At 35.3% G+C, this 20,372-nt stretch overlaps 3 protein-coding genes across 3 annotated transcripts; 2 read left to right on the top strand and 1 right to left on the bottom strand.

Moving 5' to 3' along the window:
- Positions 1 to 20: 20 nt before the first annotated feature.
- On the bottom strand, positions 21 to 5,657 carry LOC135611861 (EH domain-containing protein 1-like). The gene is made up of 16 exons (XM_065107509.1): positions 5,438 to 5,657; positions 5,272 to 5,351; positions 4,380 to 4,448; positions 4,231 to 4,288; positions 4,084 to 4,136; positions 3,954 to 3,996; positions 3,819 to 3,877; positions 2,758 to 2,871; positions 2,530 to 2,632; positions 2,387 to 2,436; positions 1,719 to 1,847; positions 1,395 to 1,646; positions 1,178 to 1,257; positions 896 to 1,022; positions 668 to 811; positions 21 to 504 (listed from the first exon to the last, which is right to left on the bottom strand). Exons 1-16 carry the CDS (start codon positions 5,511 to 5,513, stop codon positions 316 to 318), a joined length of 1,626 nt encoding a protein of 541 aa, XP_064963581.1. The 5' UTR covers positions 5,514 to 5,657; the 3' UTR covers positions 21 to 315.
- Positions 5,658 to 11,805: 6,148 nt separating this feature from the next.
- Positions 11,806 to 14,289, top strand: LOC135611860 (alpha-galactosidase 1-like). The gene is made up of 15 exons (XM_065107508.1): positions 11,806 to 11,941; positions 12,005 to 12,063; positions 12,151 to 12,207; positions 12,298 to 12,332; positions 12,458 to 12,561; positions 12,652 to 12,727; positions 12,805 to 12,863; positions 12,939 to 13,004; positions 13,093 to 13,176; positions 13,250 to 13,314; positions 13,389 to 13,471; positions 13,570 to 13,660; positions 13,736 to 13,785; positions 13,872 to 14,012; positions 14,101 to 14,289. Exons 1-15 carry the CDS (start codon positions 11,829 to 11,831, stop codon positions 14,218 to 14,220), a joined length of 1,203 nt encoding a protein of 400 aa, XP_064963580.1. The 5' UTR covers positions 11,806 to 11,828; the 3' UTR covers positions 14,221 to 14,289.
- A 3,183-nt stretch (positions 14,290 to 17,472) lies between these two features.
- On the top strand, positions 17,473 to 18,258 carry LOC135611859 (uncharacterized). Its single transcript, XM_065107507.1, has one exon. It carries the CDS (start codon positions 17,570 to 17,572, stop codon positions 18,020 to 18,022), a length of 453 nt encoding a protein of 150 aa, XP_064963579.1. The 5' UTR covers positions 17,473 to 17,569; the 3' UTR covers positions 18,023 to 18,258.
- The last annotated feature ends 2,114 nt before the right edge of the window (positions 18,259 to 20,372 follow it).

Below are 20,372 nucleotides of genomic sequence, written 5' to 3'. Positions count from 1 at the left end.
AAAGCTTTTAGAGATTGACATGAAAAAATGCGTGATATATTGCTGAGACATATTGAGGTACAAGCTTTTCATCTTCGCCATATCTTTGAATGGGATGAAGTTCCAAGTTGAATATTACATCACTGTTCCAAGTTGAATGAGATATCAAAGAAGATATTTACAATGAAAGATGACGATGTACCAACACTGTTACCAGCCAAGAGATAAATTAAATGTTACACCATTATAGTTTTGATATGGATAATTGATGTAGTATTTAGAACTCATTTGCTCTTGTTGATGAAGGTCCTAATACATCTTAGGATGAGTAGGTACTTACTGCCCATATGGGTTTCTGAATTTTCTTAGTAGTTCTGGAATATCAAATGCCAGCATATCATCAACAGCCTGTATCATTTTAGGCTTCAGCTTCTCGAACTTGTCGATGTTGTAGCCACTCAAAACCTCTTTGAAGTGTTGGACATCAGGGAAATCCCCAGGTGGAAGATGATAGTCCCTTTGAACCTGCTTCAGAAAGTTGTTAGAGTCTACATACAGTTTAAACTGTTCAACCTAATTCAAAGAACAACACAAGGCACAATGAAGCTAGATTGATCATCTAGTAAAACAAGTCTGCAAGTATTACATAACAATTCCATGTGATTTACATATTAAAAAAAAGCATTACCTTTGCAAACTCATTCTCTAAGTTATTAATGAGTCGTTGTTGAGCCTTTGTCTTGCCCAACATTGCTGGCATCTGATTCCTAAGGTGGCTAATAATATAAGCATGGATTTTTGCTGCTCTGGCCCTCTTAACAAATTCATTGATCTGTAATCAATAATGATGAATAAACTAAATCAGATTATACAGTTCATATAAAAGATATATGGGTTGAAGTTGATTGAAGATTACCTTACGATCACAAGCCTTTTTAGGAATATCTTTCAAATCAGAAAGGAGGTCATCTTGTTCCTTTTCAAACAGCTCCTTCCCCACTGGGCCAACAGCCATACTATTTACTGGTTTGTCATTGAATGAACTGAAAATTTATAATAAGAAAATGAAGAAATTAATCTATCAAAGTAGCAATCCTTACTATTGCAGTCCCAAAAAAGAACAACTTGATACTCAAACAATTAAATGCACTGCACGATGACAAACTATTGATTGTATATATTAGCATTGACAACATACCCAATGTAAACACGCATCACTTCAGGAGTATTCAGAACCTTTCCAAGCGACCATGTCAATGCACCGTAAACTCTCATTAGCTGCAAGGTAAAGACAACTTGCTCAGAATTGCACTATGATTATATCAATTGGCAAAAGAATACAATGTGATTGTAAAATGGGATAGAAGTCATATCCTTAAGTCAAAAGATAACAAACTCAAATGAAACTATTTCACCTGTTGTGTGTCAATTTGGTCTGCCTTATTTAAAACCACACGTATTTTGTCATCATGACCACGTAGAGATCCGATGACACGCTTGAATTCATCACTTATGTCGAGCTTATGGGGATCAAATAGAAGAAGAATAAGGTCGCTTTTTGCTGCAAACCACGAAGTAACACCAGTAAAATCATAACTACGTTGAGTTCGTTGTTTCTCTCCGGAAAGAACCCCAGGAGTGTCAACAAATGTGATATGTTCTAGTAGCTTCAGAAAAAACACAGTAGTTAGTAACTATATCAATTCATGCCTAAAAATAAAGTTAAAAAAAGACCATACCGAATGTGGCATTTGTGAGCACTCAAACTTTGATAAAAATGCATTTCCATATGTTGTAAGGCCAGTGAATGGCATATCTGCTTGAACAGCTATAGTATTCCCAGGAATGGTCCTTTCATCAGGTCCTAACTAAAGAAGTAAAACAAGTGAACAACTTTCTTTCAAAGCTCATCTTAACTTCAAGAAATCCAAAATATGACAATTTTAACATCATATTTAACATTTTGTTACTTGTCATATGTATAGATCTTTACCTTAACCTGATCCTCAATCTCTTCAGGATTTTTTTCTCAATTGAAGAAAAACCCTTGTTAGGAGTCATCCGTTTCTAATAGTCTAACAATTTAGTTACTATAAATGCACCAAACACATCACCCTTCTAAAAATCTCTATACTTATACAACCTATGCTGCTCCCTCCATTTAAAATTCAGATCTTTAAATATTTAATTAGTAAAACTATAGCTTATGTTGATAATATTATATTATATTATAAAATTAATAATTTAATTATTATAAATAAAAAGTTACGTAGAACAAGTCTCAATTTAATAATTAGTATCTCACTTTGGTATGATTATCTAGACAAGAAAATTGTCAACAATACTAGCTTGCATAAAATCATTGAAAGGCAAATAATAAAATAAAACGAAGTTCATAGTAATATACCATCACAACAACAAATCTATCGGTGGTAGGCTCAGGTCCAATATGAGCACCTGTATGAATTATGAAAGATGATGGCATGAGGTTATTCTGGTTTGCACTAACATATAGGCAAAAATCCCAGGAGAAGTTAACAAGTGAAAAACCTGGATAGCTACACTTCAGTAAATGCTTTATGAATGTCGTTTTTCCGGTAGAATATTGGCCCAAGAGCATAACCATGGGTTTAGCATCGAAATCACTGCTTGTCTGGAAAGAAACAAGATGTATAGCATCACATTTCGACGGGATTATATAAGTTGTGTAAAAAATATGTTGTAAAAAGCATCACATCTATTAATTAATAGTCTCATAAGCAAAGTGCAATAACTCACCAACAAGGAAGAACCAAAGTCACTGAACTGGTAAGTAACTTCCAAAGGCTTCAGTTTTTGGATGTATAATCTTTCCAAACCATCAATTATTGAAGTAACTGAGCTCAAAGGAATCTGACATAAAAAATATAGTCAATTAAGCTGAAGGAAAAATACAACAAATGCCAGCATTCTGAGGAACTAAATCAACATATACTCTTCCTTTGTATAATTTTTGTTATCAGATACTTTAGTATCCTAAAATATCTAATCTAAGATGAAATTAAAAAATCAATGAAATGAAAACAAAAGCAGTCATTTGAGTTTTGACCTAACAGTCAAATGATTCCATTGAATACCAAGATGCTCTAGGTTTTAGCTATTGGTCAATAATGTAAAGCTTTTGCCAAAGTTTATCTGCTTTTAAATAGGAAAACCACACTTCCCTATGATAGCAGATAGATTTTAATATTTTCTTGCATATTATAGATGCTACGTTAGTATGCTAATGTTGTTCATAGTTTTCATGATCGGTTAATCCCTATAAGAATTGGGTTGTAATAAGTGGTCTAACCCTAATTTGTCAATTTATCAGACCATGATTCATGACCAATAAATCAGATAATGCAAGAGTTCCATGAGAAGATGGTCTGTAAAATTTCGCAAATAAGCTTGTCAGTATTTTAGAGAAGAACAAATTAATTGAAGCTATACAATATGTAGTTAGAGAACCAGTCTGTCTACTGAATGATAAAGTTAGAAACTTCATCATTCAGTAGCTCATCACAAATGGCAAATCAATATAAGAAGAACACCAATATCAATATTCTTAAATATAAGTTACATACTTCTGTGAGAGACACAAAAATAACTCAAACTCAAATATTAAATATATGAAGAAATATTAAAAGATGTAATTCAAATCTAAATCACATGAAAACAACAAAAAGAAAATTAGAAGCTGCATATAATTATTTTAATTGTGGCATACAATAATACTTCAAGGAACGGATCCTTTGACGAAAATAGATCATCAAACAATATATCACCAAAAGAATGCAAAAGTGATAATAAAATTATACCTTCTTTGTTGATTTTGTGCCAAACCACTGCAGTTTAGGAGTTTGTGGCTGTGAATTCACTACAGAGGACATTAAAAATAAGAAAATGCACAAGTTGATATTATTTATATGCAAAACACACAAGAAGTTCTATACCATCTTGCTCAGGATCAATTTCCTTTATTGAAGGCTTGTTTGTCTAAGCAAACAATTAAAAGAAAGTTAGAAACAGACAAAATTATTATATTATATTATATCATTCTGTGAAATTTTCATTTGAACTTACAGAGAGAAAGGTATCTAATCCTTCCATCACTGGAGGATTTACTTTCTCCAAATCTGCAACAACAAAATAACAGAAATACTGATGCATTTTCTTTGAAACTATCCTAAACATGGAACATGAGATTTAGAAGATAGATCCAAAGTTTACCAGCATGAGCAAGTGCAACTTGTGTGATCTCATTCCCTACTTGTGCTAGTGACACAAGCTGTTAAAAATCAAAAGAAAATTTTTAATTTAGTAAGATAATTGCACACTATTGTGAAAATTAACTATTGCATAAGGTGGTACAACAAGACCTTCATTGCTATCACAAACTCCTTGAAGCCCAGATAACCTTGCCTTCTAGAGTCTGCAATCGCCCATACCTTAATACAAAGTGTGATAAGAAGAATCAATAAACAATTCTATGGTTGTATATTATAGAAAAAGATTGCCAAGGAAGCAGCAAGTGTTTAAGTGAAAAAAAAAACGACCAAGACATGCAACAAATTAAGCACCTAATAGTTTAATAAATCAAGATGATGAAAGAGACTTTAGACGGATTCTAGTCTCAGGACCATCTTTACTAGCTAATTAGCATCTTCAAATCAAATATTTTTGCCTTAATTAAATCCCATGGTCTCATAAATTCATCTCTGTCACTGTAATTTAGAGCCCCTGTCCCTAACCAATGCTGCCCAACAATACATTGACTTTATCAATATGCATATCCTGTATAACATTATCTTAAATATGCTAAGTGAAATTAACTTTACAAGCACTAAATTAAGACTTACAGATGATCCTTGATGCAACCTTATGGCCATTTAGAACATAATAAACTCACCTAATCCAATTATCCCCACACTAATAACAATTCTGTCACATGTATCTTTAGTTTCATTGATGACTTCATTAAAAAATAATGTCTTTTACAACAACCAGCATTTATCTGTATAATAACTTCTAATTTGAAAAGAAAAGGGAAGCAATGCATCTATTCATTTATTTTCTTTATACACTGAAAGATAAGCCTACAACATTTATGAGCTCTTATTCTCTCCGATTACCACATCAAAAGTCTGGTTCAAAAAGAACAGTAACAATCGAAGTAATAACGGAATTAACATAACTAAACAGCGTAAGAAGATTCGTATAATCTATAGAAGCAGAGATGAAACCCCATAAATGAACTAGAAATCGATTTACCTGCTTCAGGTCACCCCGAGGTAAATTAGACATGGCAAAAAACTTGATGGCATCGGTCCCCGATAGGCGGCCATCTCCATCTATCATTATGAAGGGGGAAATCCTCAACAACACTGTAAGCAGCACTGAGGCAACAAGGATGAGAGAGTAACGATCGACGATGAACCTGAGTCAGCGAATGAGAACCAATTCTGGTAGATCTTGTCATTCTCTTTACTGATCGAATAAGAGACGATGTCCATCGAGCAACGATAGTGTAAATGCTCAGCAAGTGATCGGGTGGACGAATCACGAGTTATAGAATGAGAAGGGGGAGGAAGGAAGCGGAGAGAGGGTCGGAGACGTGCGAAAAGTGGCGGAAGGGGATTGAAAAGGGTGAACGCAAACAGTGCTCGTGCTTTCAAGCTTTGTTTCATTCGACTTGTTTGCCTTTTATTCCTTCCACAGTAGAAACAGGAGTGAAGGATCTTGTCCAAATACATTTTTAAGTTTGGAATGTCCAATTCCAATTTTGGGACTGCGGAAGCCGTCCGTGGTCATTCCGACATAGATGGTGTGTTGATTCATGCAATAAAGAGATTCGGTGCAAAATAGTCGCGCCTTTGTTGACTCAACTGTAATGCCAAGTGATGCTAACGTTGGGGGGCCCAGATGGGGCCTTTCCATCGGCCAATCACCTTGCTTCGACGTGGCAAGGACATGAAATCAATCTAAATAAAAAAATGAGAAAATTATTAGTTATCAAGTTTGAAATTTGAAATTTGAACATGGCAAAGAAAATATCAAGAATTATCTTTTATAAATATATTTAATTTAATGTATCAAAATAAAATAAAATTTTGAATTATTTTAATTTAACTAAATTGTAAAATTTTGCCTCTCACTTGGGTTTTTCTGATTTATTTATTTATTTTATTTATTTATTTATTTTTATTTATTTATTGTTGTTGTTGTTGTTGTTGTTGTTGTTGTTGATGATGGCCTTACTTTCCTTGCATGCATAATAAGGCATGTCAAAAAGATGAATTAGTGTTATACTATTTTTATTAAGGCTATAGTGTTTTTGGCACATCCACAGAAATATTTTGAATCTATATAAAAATATTATAACTAATGAATAAAGACTCAAAATATAATACAAAAAAATATTATCCTTTTTGGGATTTAAATAAGTATTTTTATTATTTTGGTAACAAGAACATTAAAAAATAATTTCTAAATAATATTATAATGTTTTCAATATATCTATAAAAATACTATAATTGTACGGATCCAGTGTAAATGGTAAGTATCTTTCATCTATTTAATGAAGGGCATATTAAGGATATAACTAAAGTTGAGCATTCATGGCTAAATAGGTGCACTAACCGAGAAAAAGTCAAAAGAAAGGATTCTTCTTAGGAATTCATCCAAAAAATTCACCTAACCAATTCTAAATAATTAGGACATAATGATTTATTATCATATACTTAATTTAATTTATTAAGATTGTACCATAATCTGTATAAATAATAATATTTAATCACATCCTGCTTTTAAATTTCAAATAAACAAGGTGATTTATCAAAAATAATAAATGAAAAAAATGTGGTTGCTCAATCTACCGGTTGTATTCATTTGTAGCAATACAGTATATAAAAAATATGAAATCAAGATAATATAAAGCAGGTTGTAAAGTACATGTTATATGAATATAAAGTAGGCTTAAAGCATAAATAGATTAAAAAAATGGTGGTTTCCTTAGAAAATATAAATATTTTTTTTATATTTCTCAATTAGTTAATATTGTTTTGGAGTAGGGTTTATCTTCAAACGTGACATACATGTTCGTAATTCTATGATATGGGAGATTAATTCGGTCAACAAAAAAAATTCATTAAGGTAAAGTTATTAGTTGATAACTCCAGTTTTTGAAAAGTATCAAAGTAAATGATATTGACAGAGCTACTTATATCAATCATGATCTTCTTCACTTAAGCATTAATCATCCTCACGGAGACTATCAAAACATCATCATGATTTAGGTTATAGTATTTTGTCTCTTTCTCCTTGAAAGTCATCTTTGAGTCGTCTTTTGGACGGTTTTCAATGGTAACTTAGGTATAAGTCTTATGACCTAAGGAGCTATCTTTGCCTCCTCCCAAGGCAAATCCACTAATGATAACATCAATCTATCTCTCCATCGGCCCATAAGGTCAGGTGAGGGTTTCTAGTGCTTTCAAACAAATCGCATAATGTGCACTCGTCATATGAGCTCTTCAATATGCTCTTTTAGGTCGTGATATTCTTGGGTGTCACGAATATAATCTTGGTGGAATTGATAGTACTTGGACTTAGAAATACTTCCGTAGAATTGGTAGAACTTGGGTGAGGGTCTCGTAAAAGCTCATTCTCATTTATTTGCAGGAAGACTTTGGCTCTAGTCATATTTAGAAATGTCAACCTGAGTCTTGGGTAAGGTAACTTAGGTTGTTCATTTCTTCTCTATCGTGGTGACTTTAGGGTCATGATTGATTATGATATCTCTTGCTTCAGCCTCTTACGTGTCACCCGAAGCTTGCCCGAGATCATCACCTTCACAGCAACATATCATTTATTGTTTCTTTCTCCATCTGCTTGAGTTCAAGGAGTGTTACTATTGACAATTGAGGGCATACATTCCTGAGAAAGTAAAATTTGAACTCCTTCGTCAGTTGGGCGAAAGAACAGATGGAAAGTGACTTTAGGCGAGTATATTATTCTTGTGTCAATTCTCTTAATGTGATCGGGAATGCCCAATACATTAAGGAGCCAAAGCTGTAATATAAATGACATTTGGGCTTGGAATGTTGCAATGTACTCGAAGTCAATTCTACCATCGAACACTTCTAAGGATGAGAGAGAGATATTTGCTAGAATTGGTTCCTCTTGGATTTTCTAAGTGAATGATGACTCTCACGATAGGGTCGACCAGTGCCTCCCCTTTTAATTGTTGGAACTCTCTTCGCATCTCCTTCAAACATCGGTCTATCTATCATAATTGGATATGTTGGGAATCCTCTATCAAGTTTGCTAATTAGATCTCAAATTCAAGTATAGCAGAATAAGGGTGGTATATTATATTGAATTCTATGGTCGAGAACTAAAGTTCCCCTCGGTTGATGGTTTGATAGGTCTCAGGTACTCCTGAGATCGTGTCAGGTCAAGGAATCTTGGTGAGTGATGATAAAGGTGGAGTTGGGGACAATGACTGAGTTGGTGGCACAGCCTCTTGAACCAGTTGGGACAAAATCAGAGTGACAATTTATATTATGCATGTTAGCATCTATACTAACTGAGTAAGGTTTAAAAGCACATTGACGGAGATGAGAAGGTGGCTTGAGGCTATCCCTAGGGATAAAAGACCCGAGTTATTGAATAGATGCCAGCATCACGTTAGAGTCTGTGCCAAGATAGATGCATTGATGTGCGAAAAAGATAGTTATTGCCCCTCTTGGATAAAAGTATTATGGTTCAGGGATAAAGCCTCTTCGTTCAAGCATTTATTGAGAGGATCAATGGACAAGCATTCTTGCGACATTGAGTCCTTCTAGAGCCAAAAATATTATAAGAAGATATCATTGACATTTGAGTCACCCGTCGTGATTTGTACCTATGTACGTAGGGTTATCCGAGATACCTCCAAGGTGAAAATGTCGAGCTTCCGAGGAGGTTGTCTAATATGTCGCTTACACTAAGATTAAGGTTAGTTGAGGTTTCTCGAGTCAGTCCCTCTAACACCTAAGTAACCCGAGATATATAAGTGAAGTTGCCAATGGTAAAAAGTCACTTTTGATTATGTTAAAAGTGAGCTTTTATATCTCGTAATGAATAGATGGTATATTCTATGAAAGATTCTTCGGGAATAACTTTTAATCATTCTTAATAATCAATTTGGTCTCCTTTTCAAGAAAGCTACAAGGAGAGAGATAGCTATAACTATTTGTCTTGAACCCATGTCTATGCAGGCAAACCGATGATGGATAGTTTTTCTCTCATTCTTCTAACTTGGACACCACATAGATGACACATGTTCGATGATGGTTAGTCAATAATATCCTTCATATTACTTTTAATACCAACATAATCTATTAGTATATAATTACATTGGGCTTGATTGAGTTATGATATGAAATATATAATCTGTCAGTCACCATTTATCACATTAGCGCCACATAAGACCCATAGGAAGATAAAGGCCTATACAACCTAACACCCTCCTGCCCATATGTATAGGAGTCTAAATGTAGCTCGGGTCAGTTATCGAGTTGCCTCTACAAATATTCATAGGAATATTTTTTAAAGTCCAGAGGGCAATTTAGGTCGGTTACAAACTATTGCCCCTATAAAATATTTACAAAAATATTCTCGAAAGTCTAGGATTAGTTCGAATCTGTTATAAAATGCTTCTCTTACGAAATATTCATAAGATATTCTCATAAGTCTATGGAGCAGCTCGGGTCGGTCACGAACTGTCTCTCCTATAAAATCTTTATGGGATATTCCTTCTCCTCAAAGTAAGTATAAAAATACATAATTAACTTTATATTAAAGGTAGTGAATCTCGGTACTAACTTAAGTGTCGGAAGGACCGACTCAGGAAACTCCTTTCAACCTCGATCTTTATATAAGTAACAAGTTTAGAGAAATAACATACCTTTTCGGATGACTCCTCACATATAGATCAGGGCCATGTTGTGTTAATGGAGATATCAATGATATTTTTCTCTAATATTTTGGCACTAAAAGGAGGGTTCGATGTTACAAGAGCATCCGTAGGACAACCGTGTCTATAAACATTCATGTGAGGCTCTACCTCCAACCTACAATATTTTTACTCAAACAGAGCAGTAACCACCCTTTCCTTATATAGATACATTTACCTCACCATAAGTATCAATATAGCACTGGTGTTCGTTCAACGACCTTAGACCCTCATCTTTGAAAATGCCGTCAAGCCATCTACTTGTTCCTACTAAGGCATTCTTAAATCTCACCCAGCAAATGCAAACATTATCTAGCATAATACAGGTCATTATCTTGTTTTTACCTCGGTTAGACCAATTGGTGATGCCATCGCCTCAGCCCTCATCGACAGTTTGGCAACCACCAACATCGGTATCCACTGAGGTCCTCTCACCCAACAAATTGTTAATATCTCATGAGCATCCAAAACCTTTCAAGCCACTGACAAAGGGAGCGCCTCATTCCCCAAATGCAGAGTTCAGTAGGCTACCCCACCATCACTATGCTCTACTTGAATTTGAGACTCACTTAGTTGATTCAATGGGTAACTATTTGATGATCTAACTATAGCAAATGGATCGACGCTTAGAAGAGATGCACCAAGATTTTCACCAATCTACGGGTGATGAGTAGATCGACTCCACCTCGGGTCAATCACCGTTTATCTAAAATATCCAAGAGAAGTCGATCTGTAACATCCCATTAGTCCCACATCGGAAGTGGGCAATGTGTATGATTAGCTTATAAGGGTCTCATGAGTGTACTACGTTAACTCTCACTTAAGCATTTTGGTCCGTGGTTGAAGGACCAAAATGGAGTTATTGGTTAGTTGGCTCATCAAACTCGAGTCCCCACATCGGAAGTGGGTAATGTGTACGTTAGCTTATATGGCCAGTTGGCTCATCAGACTCGTGTCGTGGACTCACTAAATTTTTATTGATAATGATTATAAATTTATATACACAAATAAAAATTAAAAAAAAATATTAAATTATTTCATAATTTTGAAAATCATTTTGATATCTAATCTTTATTATTGATATAATCAAGATAATATTTTATAATATGAAATTTTAATAAAATATTTTTAAAATATCTATGAGATCTTGATAATCTTATCTCAATGATATCTATATTATTTTTAATTAAAAAAAATTCTTTATTATTGATAGAATCATGATGATAATATAATATTAAAATATTTAGGAGATCGTGATAAATCATATCGGAAATCTTTTTGAGATCTAATCTTTATTATTGACGTAATCAAGATAATGTTTTATAATTTAAAATTATAATAATATATTCTAAAAATATCTATGAGATCGTGATAATCTTATCGATATCTTTTCAGAACAGAAAATCCCTATCAATACTAACAGAATATTTTTAAAATATCTATGAGATCTTAATAATCTTATCTCAATGATATCTATATTATTTTATAATTAAAAAATTTCTTTATTATTGATAGAATCATGATAATAATATAATATTAAAATATTTAGGAGATCGTGATAAATCATATCGAAAATCTTTTTTGAGATCTAATCTTTATTATTGAGGTAATCAAGATAATATTTTATAATTTAAAATTATAATAATATATTCTAAAAATATCTATGAGATCGTGATAATCTTATCGATATCTTTTCAGAACAGAAAATCCCTATCAATACTAATAGAATAGGGTGTTGCTATTGCTATAAAGCTCTCTACGTAAGTATAAGGAAGTACTGTGTATGAGAAAGTATAACTGTGTAAGGAAGATGAAGAAGCAAATCGGTTTGGTGATGATTGCGGTGGTGATGTTGTGTAGCCAATATTTGATTAGCGTCGAAGCAAGATCGATCGTCGAGCGTCGGAATCTACTCGCGAATGGGCTTGGGATGACTCCTCCCATGGGGTATGTTTTTTTTTTTTGATAGATTTATGTAAATTTTTCTGATCATAAGATTTTTAAGAGCAGTTGGAACACTTGGAATCACTTTTATTGCGATATCAACGAGACTATAATTAGAGAATCAGGTACAAATATATTGATGTGTTTTCTCTAACAAAAAATAAGTAGATCGGTTTATGACATGCTAGTGATGCTTTGTTTCGGTGTTATAGCGGATGCATTGGTGTCTACTGGGCTTGCTAAACTTGGATATCGATATGTCAACATAGGTTTGTCTTTCACAACTTCACTCACAATTTTATTTTTTTTAGATTTAGAGAGAGTAAATCTGATGAATTGTCTATGGCATGGACATGTAGATGATTGTTGGGCTGAGCATGATCGCGATTCAACGGTTTGTAAATGGGGTTTTATTGACTGATTTATGATATGATGCATCAAGTGTATTGCTCATAAATACTTCAAGGCATCCGTTTTAGTGTTTCATCAACTCTCATGGTTATTCATGGATGCTTCCAGGGTTATATGGTGCCAAAAAGGTTGACGTTTCCATCAGGAATCAAAGCTCTCGCGGATTATGTTCATGGCAAGGGGCTTAAACTTGGTATTTACTCGGACGCAGGGTAAGTCTAGTGGAACAATGAATCCTGATCATCTCTTCATGACTGTCTCGATCTGTGAGTTCTTGAAATAAGACTTGTCGGGCATTGCAGGCACCAAACATGCAGCCAGACGATGCCAGGTTCGCTTGGTCATGAGCAGAAAGATGCTGAAACTTTTGCTTCATGGGTGAGTATGCGTGATCGAACTGTTGAAGCTTTCTCTGATACGAATTAGCTTGTTTATTCTTCTTATTCTTGTACCAGGGCATTGATTACCTCAAGTATGACAACTGTAACAATGATGATTTGAAACCGATGAAGCGGTAAGGTTTTCTTTTTTTTTCGTCTCGGTGAGATTTCGTGTGTGCCACTGAAACAAGGAAGAACTGTCGATATAGGTATCCTGAGATGACTCGAGCTCTGATGAGAACAGGCAAACCAATTTTTGTCTCTCTATGTGAATGGTAAAAAAGAAAAAGAATACTAGAGAATATGAGCAAACAATTCTTGCTTCTTCGTTGATCGACTCTGCTCTTGTTCTCTCTGATTCAGGGGAGACATGCACCCGGCTCTTTGGGCTGACAAGTTGGGGAATAGTTGGAGAACAACTTTCGACATTAACGATTCATGGGAAAGGTACAGTCATTCATCTTTGTTTCTTCTTGATGTTCTCTTGTGGCATAATGTTTGTTGTTTCTTTATGTTGCAGTATGGTCTCGAGGGCAGATCAGAATGAAGTTTACGCTGAGCATGCAAGGCCCGGCGGTTGGAATGGTAAGTGCCTACATAATTAGTCGATCCCATCATTTTTTGTGCAAGACGTCTGACATGTCGGCTTACGTTTATAGATCCAGACATGCTCGAAGTTGGAAATGGTGGTATGAGTAACGATGAGTACATCGTGCATTTCAGCCTTTGGGCTGCTTCCAAGGTAGCATAAATCTCTTTCTCTCTCTCTCTCATTATCTTTCTGCATGGTGAAGATTCTATTTACATATTGCTACACTCCAATCTAATCCATCCTTGCAGGCTCCTCTTATTATCGGTTGTGATGTAAGGAGCATGACCAAGGAAACCTTGGCTATCCTTGGCAACGAGGAAGTGATTGCTGTAAACCAAGGTAGGCATATGCGATGAGTTCGATGGGGCTCTCATGAGCATGGCTTTTACATATGGTTTGTTTTTTGATGAACAGATCCTCTTGGTGTTCAAGCTAAGAAAGTGCGAATGTATGGAGATTCCGAGGTTGGTAATTGGCATTGCAAGTTGTTCTCATATTCTGCTATCCCATGAAGCACGCAAGTCTTGAGATCATGGAAGTTTGGATGTAGGTTTGGGCAGGACCTCTCTCTGGATACAGAACTGTAGTCGTTCTATTGAACCGTTCCCCTGAATTCAGAACCATCACAGCCCAATGGGATGACATCGGTCTTCCACCAAACACGGTTGTGGAAGTCAGAGATCTTTGGAAGGTACTCTAAATGTTTCGCCTCTCTTACACATTGCAGTCATCGATTGACATTTGTAGTTAACATTGTTGTACATTATTGGTTTCTGTAGCATGCGACACTAGAGAAGAGGTTTGTGAACGAACTGAGAGCCGACGTGCACCATCATGCCTGCAAGATGTTCCTGTTGACGCCTCTTACACTATCAGAAGAGGATGAACCGAAAGTCTAGTCACTGCTCGGATGAATAAATACATGTACAAATTCGATCCTTGAATTTATTGATATTTTAATGAAGTAGATCGGCTCGTAGGATGAATAAATTCATGTACAAATTCGATGCTTGAATTTGATGGTTGCGGGGATCTCATCTCTCTTGTGCCGCGTCGAGGAGTCATCCCGTCATCGTATGCGTCCCATTAAATGTGTTACGGACTATTTTTGAATTGCGTGCTTATAATTTAGAAACAATAAATATTAATTATGTGTTTTATTTCAAAAATAATTATAAAAAAAATTTATTAAATTATTTTAATAATTTTGGAAATCATTTTGGGATCTAATCTTTATCATTGATATAATTAAGTTAATATTTTATAATTTAAATTATAATAATATATTCTTAAAATATCGATGAGATCGTGATAATCTTATCTCAATGATATCTATATTATTTCATAATTTAGAAAAACATGATCTTTATTATTGATAGAATCATTATGAAATATTATTATAAATTTTATAATTTAAGATATTATAATATAATATTAAAATATTAAGTAGATCATGATAAATCATATCTTGGTTGAAAATGATTTGGAATCCTTTAATCATGATCTCGATTCTTTTTTTTTACAATAACTCATTCTAGAGAGATTTTTTATAAAGCTCACCCTATGATGTCATGAATTAAAGGTACCAAAAGTATGACTCACTAAATTTTTATTGATAACGATTATAAATTTATATGCATAAATAAAAATATAATAAATATAATAAATATATATTTTATTTAAAAATTATAAAAAAAAATATTAAATTATTCCATAATTTCGGAAATCATTTTGAGATCTAATCTTTATTATTGAACAACCCGAGGTCTAAACTAACCCTTCTAAACTTGACTAGAACTGAAGTTTAGAAAAATGCTTATGGAGATACCATCACAATTACGATCATGACACAAAGAACTATCACAATATAAAGGAACAGATTAAGAGGCTCATATAACGAGGGCACCTCGGGTGATTTGTTCGAAGATGTCGGGAGTCATTACCCTGACCGTAGGGTCCAGTTTAGAGAAGATCGATGTTCTCATTGACGATCCAACCACAAGAGGAGACAACACTTCGGATCGTAAAGTTTACGCCCAAGCCATTATTGAAAAGTAAACCAGGACTAAAGGTGACTAGGAAATAACTTTTAGAGAGGAAGAAATAGAGTGTCTCGATCCAAACTATGATGATACCTTGGTTTTCATGAGAATAATCAACGCTCATGTAAAAAGAGTCATGATTGATATAAGTAGCTTTGGTGATATCCTCTATTTTGATACGTTTCAAAAACTTGGGTTCACGGCTAATAATGTCACCCTATGGCTTCTTCATTGATGGGGTTTATGGGCAACTTAATCTCCCCTCTCGAGATCTTGAGCTTACATATTATATTTGGAGATGCTCTAAAATAGTTGTGACTAAGTTAATGGTGGTTGACATTCCCTTAGCATATAACGACATTATAGGCCGACCAATATTGAATATATTATAGGTAGTAGCGTCAATTTATCATATAATGATGAATTTCCTGACCAACACTAGCATTAGAAAATTGAGGAGCAACCCGAGAGAGTCCTAACAGTGTTACCTCATGTCGGTCTCCTTGCCTAGGAAGGTTTGACTCCCCTACCCTATACAAGGCTCGTCCCGATCGGATCCAAGGTGGGAGCAACATTATCCAATGAGAAATGAGTATAACTTATTAACTTCCTCAAAAATAATACTGGGATGTTCTCATAGTCACCAAGAGATATGATGGAGATCGATCATGATGTGGCTCAACATTATCTGAACATATCTTTAGAAGCCAATCAAGCAAAGGCCTTGCAAATTTGCCCTTGAATGCTAGTAGACGATTAGCAATGAAATCAACAAGCTATTAGGAGCAAGGTTTATTACCGACGTGCAATACCTGCTATGGCTTGCCTACATTATACTTGTCAAGAAGTTAAATAAAAATTGTAGGATATGTGTTGGCTATACCAATCTCAACAAGACATGTTTGAAGAATAGCTATCTACTCACTCGAATAAATTAATTAGTCAATGTTATATCGGGTCATGAGCTATTTACCTTAATTGATGCATTTTTGGGATATAACCAGATAAGGATGACACTCAAAGATCGGGAGCACACATCATTCATCACCAACCGAGAGGCACATACTACTACCAAGTCATGCTGTTTGGGCTAAAGAACGCAAAAGATCTAATATATAATAGAGCAAGATCCATTATAATTAGTAGAGAGGGTTCTCTGTAAAAGTGATGTGGGACTAAAAATGTTATAAGGCTAGACCCTTTAGTCGCCACCTCTATGACTTCTCCCGTTGCTTCTTCCTTAGCTGACTGCCCCCTCTCTAATGCAAGAGGGTAGCAAAAAGGACTACCCCTACTGTATGGTGGTGGTGCGTAAAGACGAGGAAAAAATGCATCACGAGAGGAGGTGCATCGCCACTTCATTTGTCGTGTGGATCACCGCTAGAGAGGAGAACGCAAGATCTCCTTCATCCACAGATTAAAATCTACAGATCAGGGATATACGAGTTCCCTTAGGTGAGATCATCTTATGTCTTATACAGTTTTCGATTTCATGAGTTTTTCACTCCTAATCATCGTACGTTATTTGATATAAATTTATTTTTTGGAAACCTTTTTTTTTTTTGTGCTGCGCATGCGATGTTCTCCTAAGTTTCCCAACAATTCCATCTCCTCAAGGTTAGTATAAAAACGTATCCATAACTCTAGATTAGAGATGGTAGATCTCGATACTGACTTAAATGTCGAAGGGATTAGCTCGAGAATCTCCTTTCGATCTCGATCTTTATGCAAATAATGAATCTAGATAAACCGCGCTCCATTCCGAATGACTCTTCAATATACGGATCAAGATCACGTTGTGTTAACGGAGATATTTACGATATTTTTTCCTAACAAGTTACACATCAAATTTCTACTTATCAAAATTAGTGATATTTCAGTATTTATTTCTAAATTTAATTGAAAAGATCTCAATTCTGTCTTCCCCATAATTTTTTAAATGATAATAATAATAATATGAAGTTATTTTAAATCCGCCTTGAGTACTTATCTTTCGGATCAAAATCAAACCTGACTTTTATGCGGATTCAATCGAAAGTTACCGGATCCGCCATCCCCTCCAATTAGCCTGGTGAGATCTTGTGATTTCTTGTTCCCCAAGGTCGATGTCATTTATGATAGAAACCTCTCCGGATTCCCGAGCTTATAAGCACAGTTCCACTTCCTTCTCCCCGAAACGAATCAAAGAACCGACAAAACCCTAAGCATGTCCTATCCTCCTCCTCCTCCCACAACCCCTTCACCATCTCCCTCCTCCTCCGATCCCACACCGGATCATGACACCCCGCCCGCCGTCGGCCTGGCGAAGGCGGCGGACGAGGGAGCAGAGTCGAAGATGGGATCAGGAGACGAAGTAGCCCAAGTGGAAGAGGAGGAGGAGGAGGAGGAGTGCGGCTTCTGCCTCTTTATGAAGGGGGGCGGCTGCAAGGACGCCTTCGTCGCGTGGGAGAAGTGCGTGGAGGACGCCGAGAAGCGCGGCGATGACATTGTGGACAAGTGCGCCGAGGTCACCGCCCTCCTTAAGAAGTGCATGGACGCTCACGCGGACTATTACGAGCCCGTGCTCCGCGCCGAGCAAGCCATGGTCGAGGCCGCGGCTGACGCGGCCGCCTCCGCTAACCCTGAACCGGAGGAGGTAAAGAGAGGGAACGATTCTTGAATTCCTTTGACGTTCTTACTTGTTTCTGATACCTTCTAATTTCTCCATGTTGTACGGTTTGGCATTGCATTCTTGGATGAGTTACTTCGCAAAGTAACCTCTGCCTTTTGCTTTCTAGCCACAGAGTTGTGAGAATAATGTGGCCTCAATTTGAGGAAGCTTTAGAGCAATACGTTCCTCTGTAGAACTAAAACAATTTTGAGATCATACACAGTTTTTTTTTTTTTGTCTTTTTACATGATCTTTATCATGTTCTTGAATTGCTTTTACTTTTAATGTAGTTCTTGCATCTATGATCTGAACTTTGAGTAGTTATGCAGTCTGAACACAATAACTTGTATTGGGTAGATGATGCAAACGATTGAAACATGATATCTTCAATTGAATATTAGGTTTTGAGCTCCTTTCCTTAAAATAACTGATAAATTGTTTCATGATCTACACTGTGGTATCACTTTGCATGAAGAAGAAAATGCCTAGAGCTTTGCATAATATTTTGATCAAAAATAGGGGGATGTTTATGTTGCTGCTTTCTTATGATTTGGAATGATTTATCAGGAGAGATCATTAGTGTTGCAATTTGCTGACTGCAACAGTATTCAGTATTCTGTGTCCGTAATTTGACTGTTAAATTTGAGAATCATTGATGGTGAGATTTGGTGGATGTGTTATCTATTTAGTACTCTGTGATTGTGTATGAAGGTTATCAGTGTACTAATCTTCTTTTTCAGCTTATTCACTCCTTTTAGAATCTCTTAAAAAAATCCTAGACCAATTGATCCGTAGGTTGTGTGGCATAGGGTTGTACCAAACTCTGTTGACTTCTTCTACACTACTGATGGCTCTTTGACATGAATGATCTACATGAAACTTGGACAATTTCCTACCTATTAAGTTCAATATTTTGCTTGTCAAATGTGGTAATGGATGAGGATAATATTGGCAAAAAAAGGAGAAAACAATAAGGTTCGCTAAAAGGGGAAAAAAATGATACTGTCAAATGTGGATGAGATTGATTATACTATCCCATGGAGAATTTCAGTCAAGTGCAAGTTGCATTGAACCAAGCTTAAGGAACCAAAAATCATTTGCTGAAATTTAGGCCTAGTTTATTAATCATAAACCTCTTAATTCTTAATATGCATGGTTTTGATATGCCGATTTTTTCATGTTACATTATAGTCAACCAAGCACTTCATCATGGCTGGCTTAATTGGAATTCTGATAGTGGTCCTTGGTCATGTAATCTGTTTCTACCTGTTCTCTTAACTAAATATTAGGGAGCTAATCAATGTCTGCTGGTGTCTACCTGGTCAGAGATCACACTAACTGGTATCTCAGTGTTCAGCCTTATTCTAAGGGTTCATATTCAAATTCAATTATATGAATCTTCTATGTGCAATTACTAATTCCAATCAGATCTTTGTCAGAGTACCATCCATATCCATCCAAACATTATCCTATTAGAACAACTCCTCTCCCTTTATCTCACATTTTTTAGGTAACTTCTTTGGAAGATTCATTCGAGGGTTCATTCTCCTTCATATGCTATTTGCCTTGAATCTTATTTGTCAGGCCACATGATATCTGAAGTAGGCACATCCTACAATTCCTTTGCTAGAAATTGGAGAAAAGAATCTGGTTCCAATTAGTAGTATTACTAGGATTAAGAAAAGTTATTGGTAGACATTGAATCATACAAATTTTTGTTTGCTTTATCCTATGTTTGATATTGAATATTGAGAGGAATAATTTTCATCCCAGGAGGTAGAAACTCTAGAAGACCATGCACTATCAGCTAGTCATTGCGAACCATAATTCCACATGATGTTTGTGAATATCATATTAGATCACAGAGTGTGATGTCTGATCTTATCCTATGAAATTTTTGTAAGCTCATCATCCATGCTACAAACTAACAAATGATCAGGTAGCAAAACCAAATGAATGGACAATTCTTATTTGTCTGACCACTTTAGTGGCTCCTACTTAAATGGAGTCACTTGTTATTTGTTAAGAAAGGAAGATAAAACTAATATTCAGCATGAAAGGGTAATTTTGGTAGGGGAATATTTGATAGTGGATTGTTAGGGATATTTAGCTGTTACTAGTGAACTTCTGTGTGCTTTAGGCTGGATATCTACATTATTGGTGAAGGAAAATGATAATGTTATGGTATTTTTCCTGTAGTTTGTTGAAGAAAATGTTAATGATATAGCAGGAATCCGAACAAAATATCTTGAGAAATTTTACACCTTAAGCTGGCAAATGGTGAAATACTTGTTTTATTTAGTCTCTAAATAAAACTTTATAGACAATCCATTCAGTGCTTTTTTTATCTGGAACATAT

The sequence above is a fragment of the Musa acuminata genome, chromosome BXJ2-5 (assembly GCF_036884655.1).
Source record: "Musa acuminata AAA Group cultivar baxijiao chromosome BXJ2-5, Cavendish_Baxijiao_AAA, whole genome shotgun sequence".
Lineage (NCBI taxonomy): Eukaryota > Viridiplantae > Streptophyta > Magnoliopsida > Zingiberales > Musaceae > Musa > Musa acuminata.
This window is presented reverse-complemented; position numbering and strand designations above follow the sequence as displayed.

What these genes read in the sequence shown, in the direction of transcription:
- LOC135611861 (XM_065107509.1), bottom strand. Translation starts at nt 5,513, where the DNA reads ATGGACATCGTCTCTTATTCGATCAGTAAAGAGAATGACAAGATCTAC. An exon ending in ATAGATTTGTTGTTGTGATG is followed by an intron (nt 1,848 to 2,386) that starts GTATATTACTAT and finishes TTACTTCTTTAG; the next exon opens with TTAGGACCTGATGAAAGGAC. An exon ending in TAGAGAATGAGTTTGCAAAG is followed by an intron (nt 505 to 667) that starts GTAATGCTTTTT and finishes TTTCTGAAGCAG; the next exon opens with GTTCAAAGGGACTATCATCT.
- LOC135611860 (XM_065107508.1), top strand. Translation starts at nt 11,829, where the DNA reads ATGATTGCGGTGGTGATGTTGTGTAGCCAATATTTGATTAGCGTCGAA. An exon ending in TTTGTCTCTCTATGTGAATG is followed by an intron (nt 13,005 to 13,092) that starts GTAAAAAAGAAA and finishes TCTCTGATTCAG; the next exon opens with GGGAGACATGCACCCGGCTC. An exon ending in AAGTCAGAGATCTTTGGAAG is followed by an intron (nt 14,013 to 14,100) that starts GTACTCTAAATG and finishes TGGTTTCTGTAG; the next exon opens with CATGCGACACTAGAGAAGAG.
- LOC135611859 (XM_065107507.1), top strand. Translation starts at nt 17,570, where the DNA reads ATGTCCTATCCTCCTCCTCCTCCCACAACCCCTTCACCATCTCCCTCC.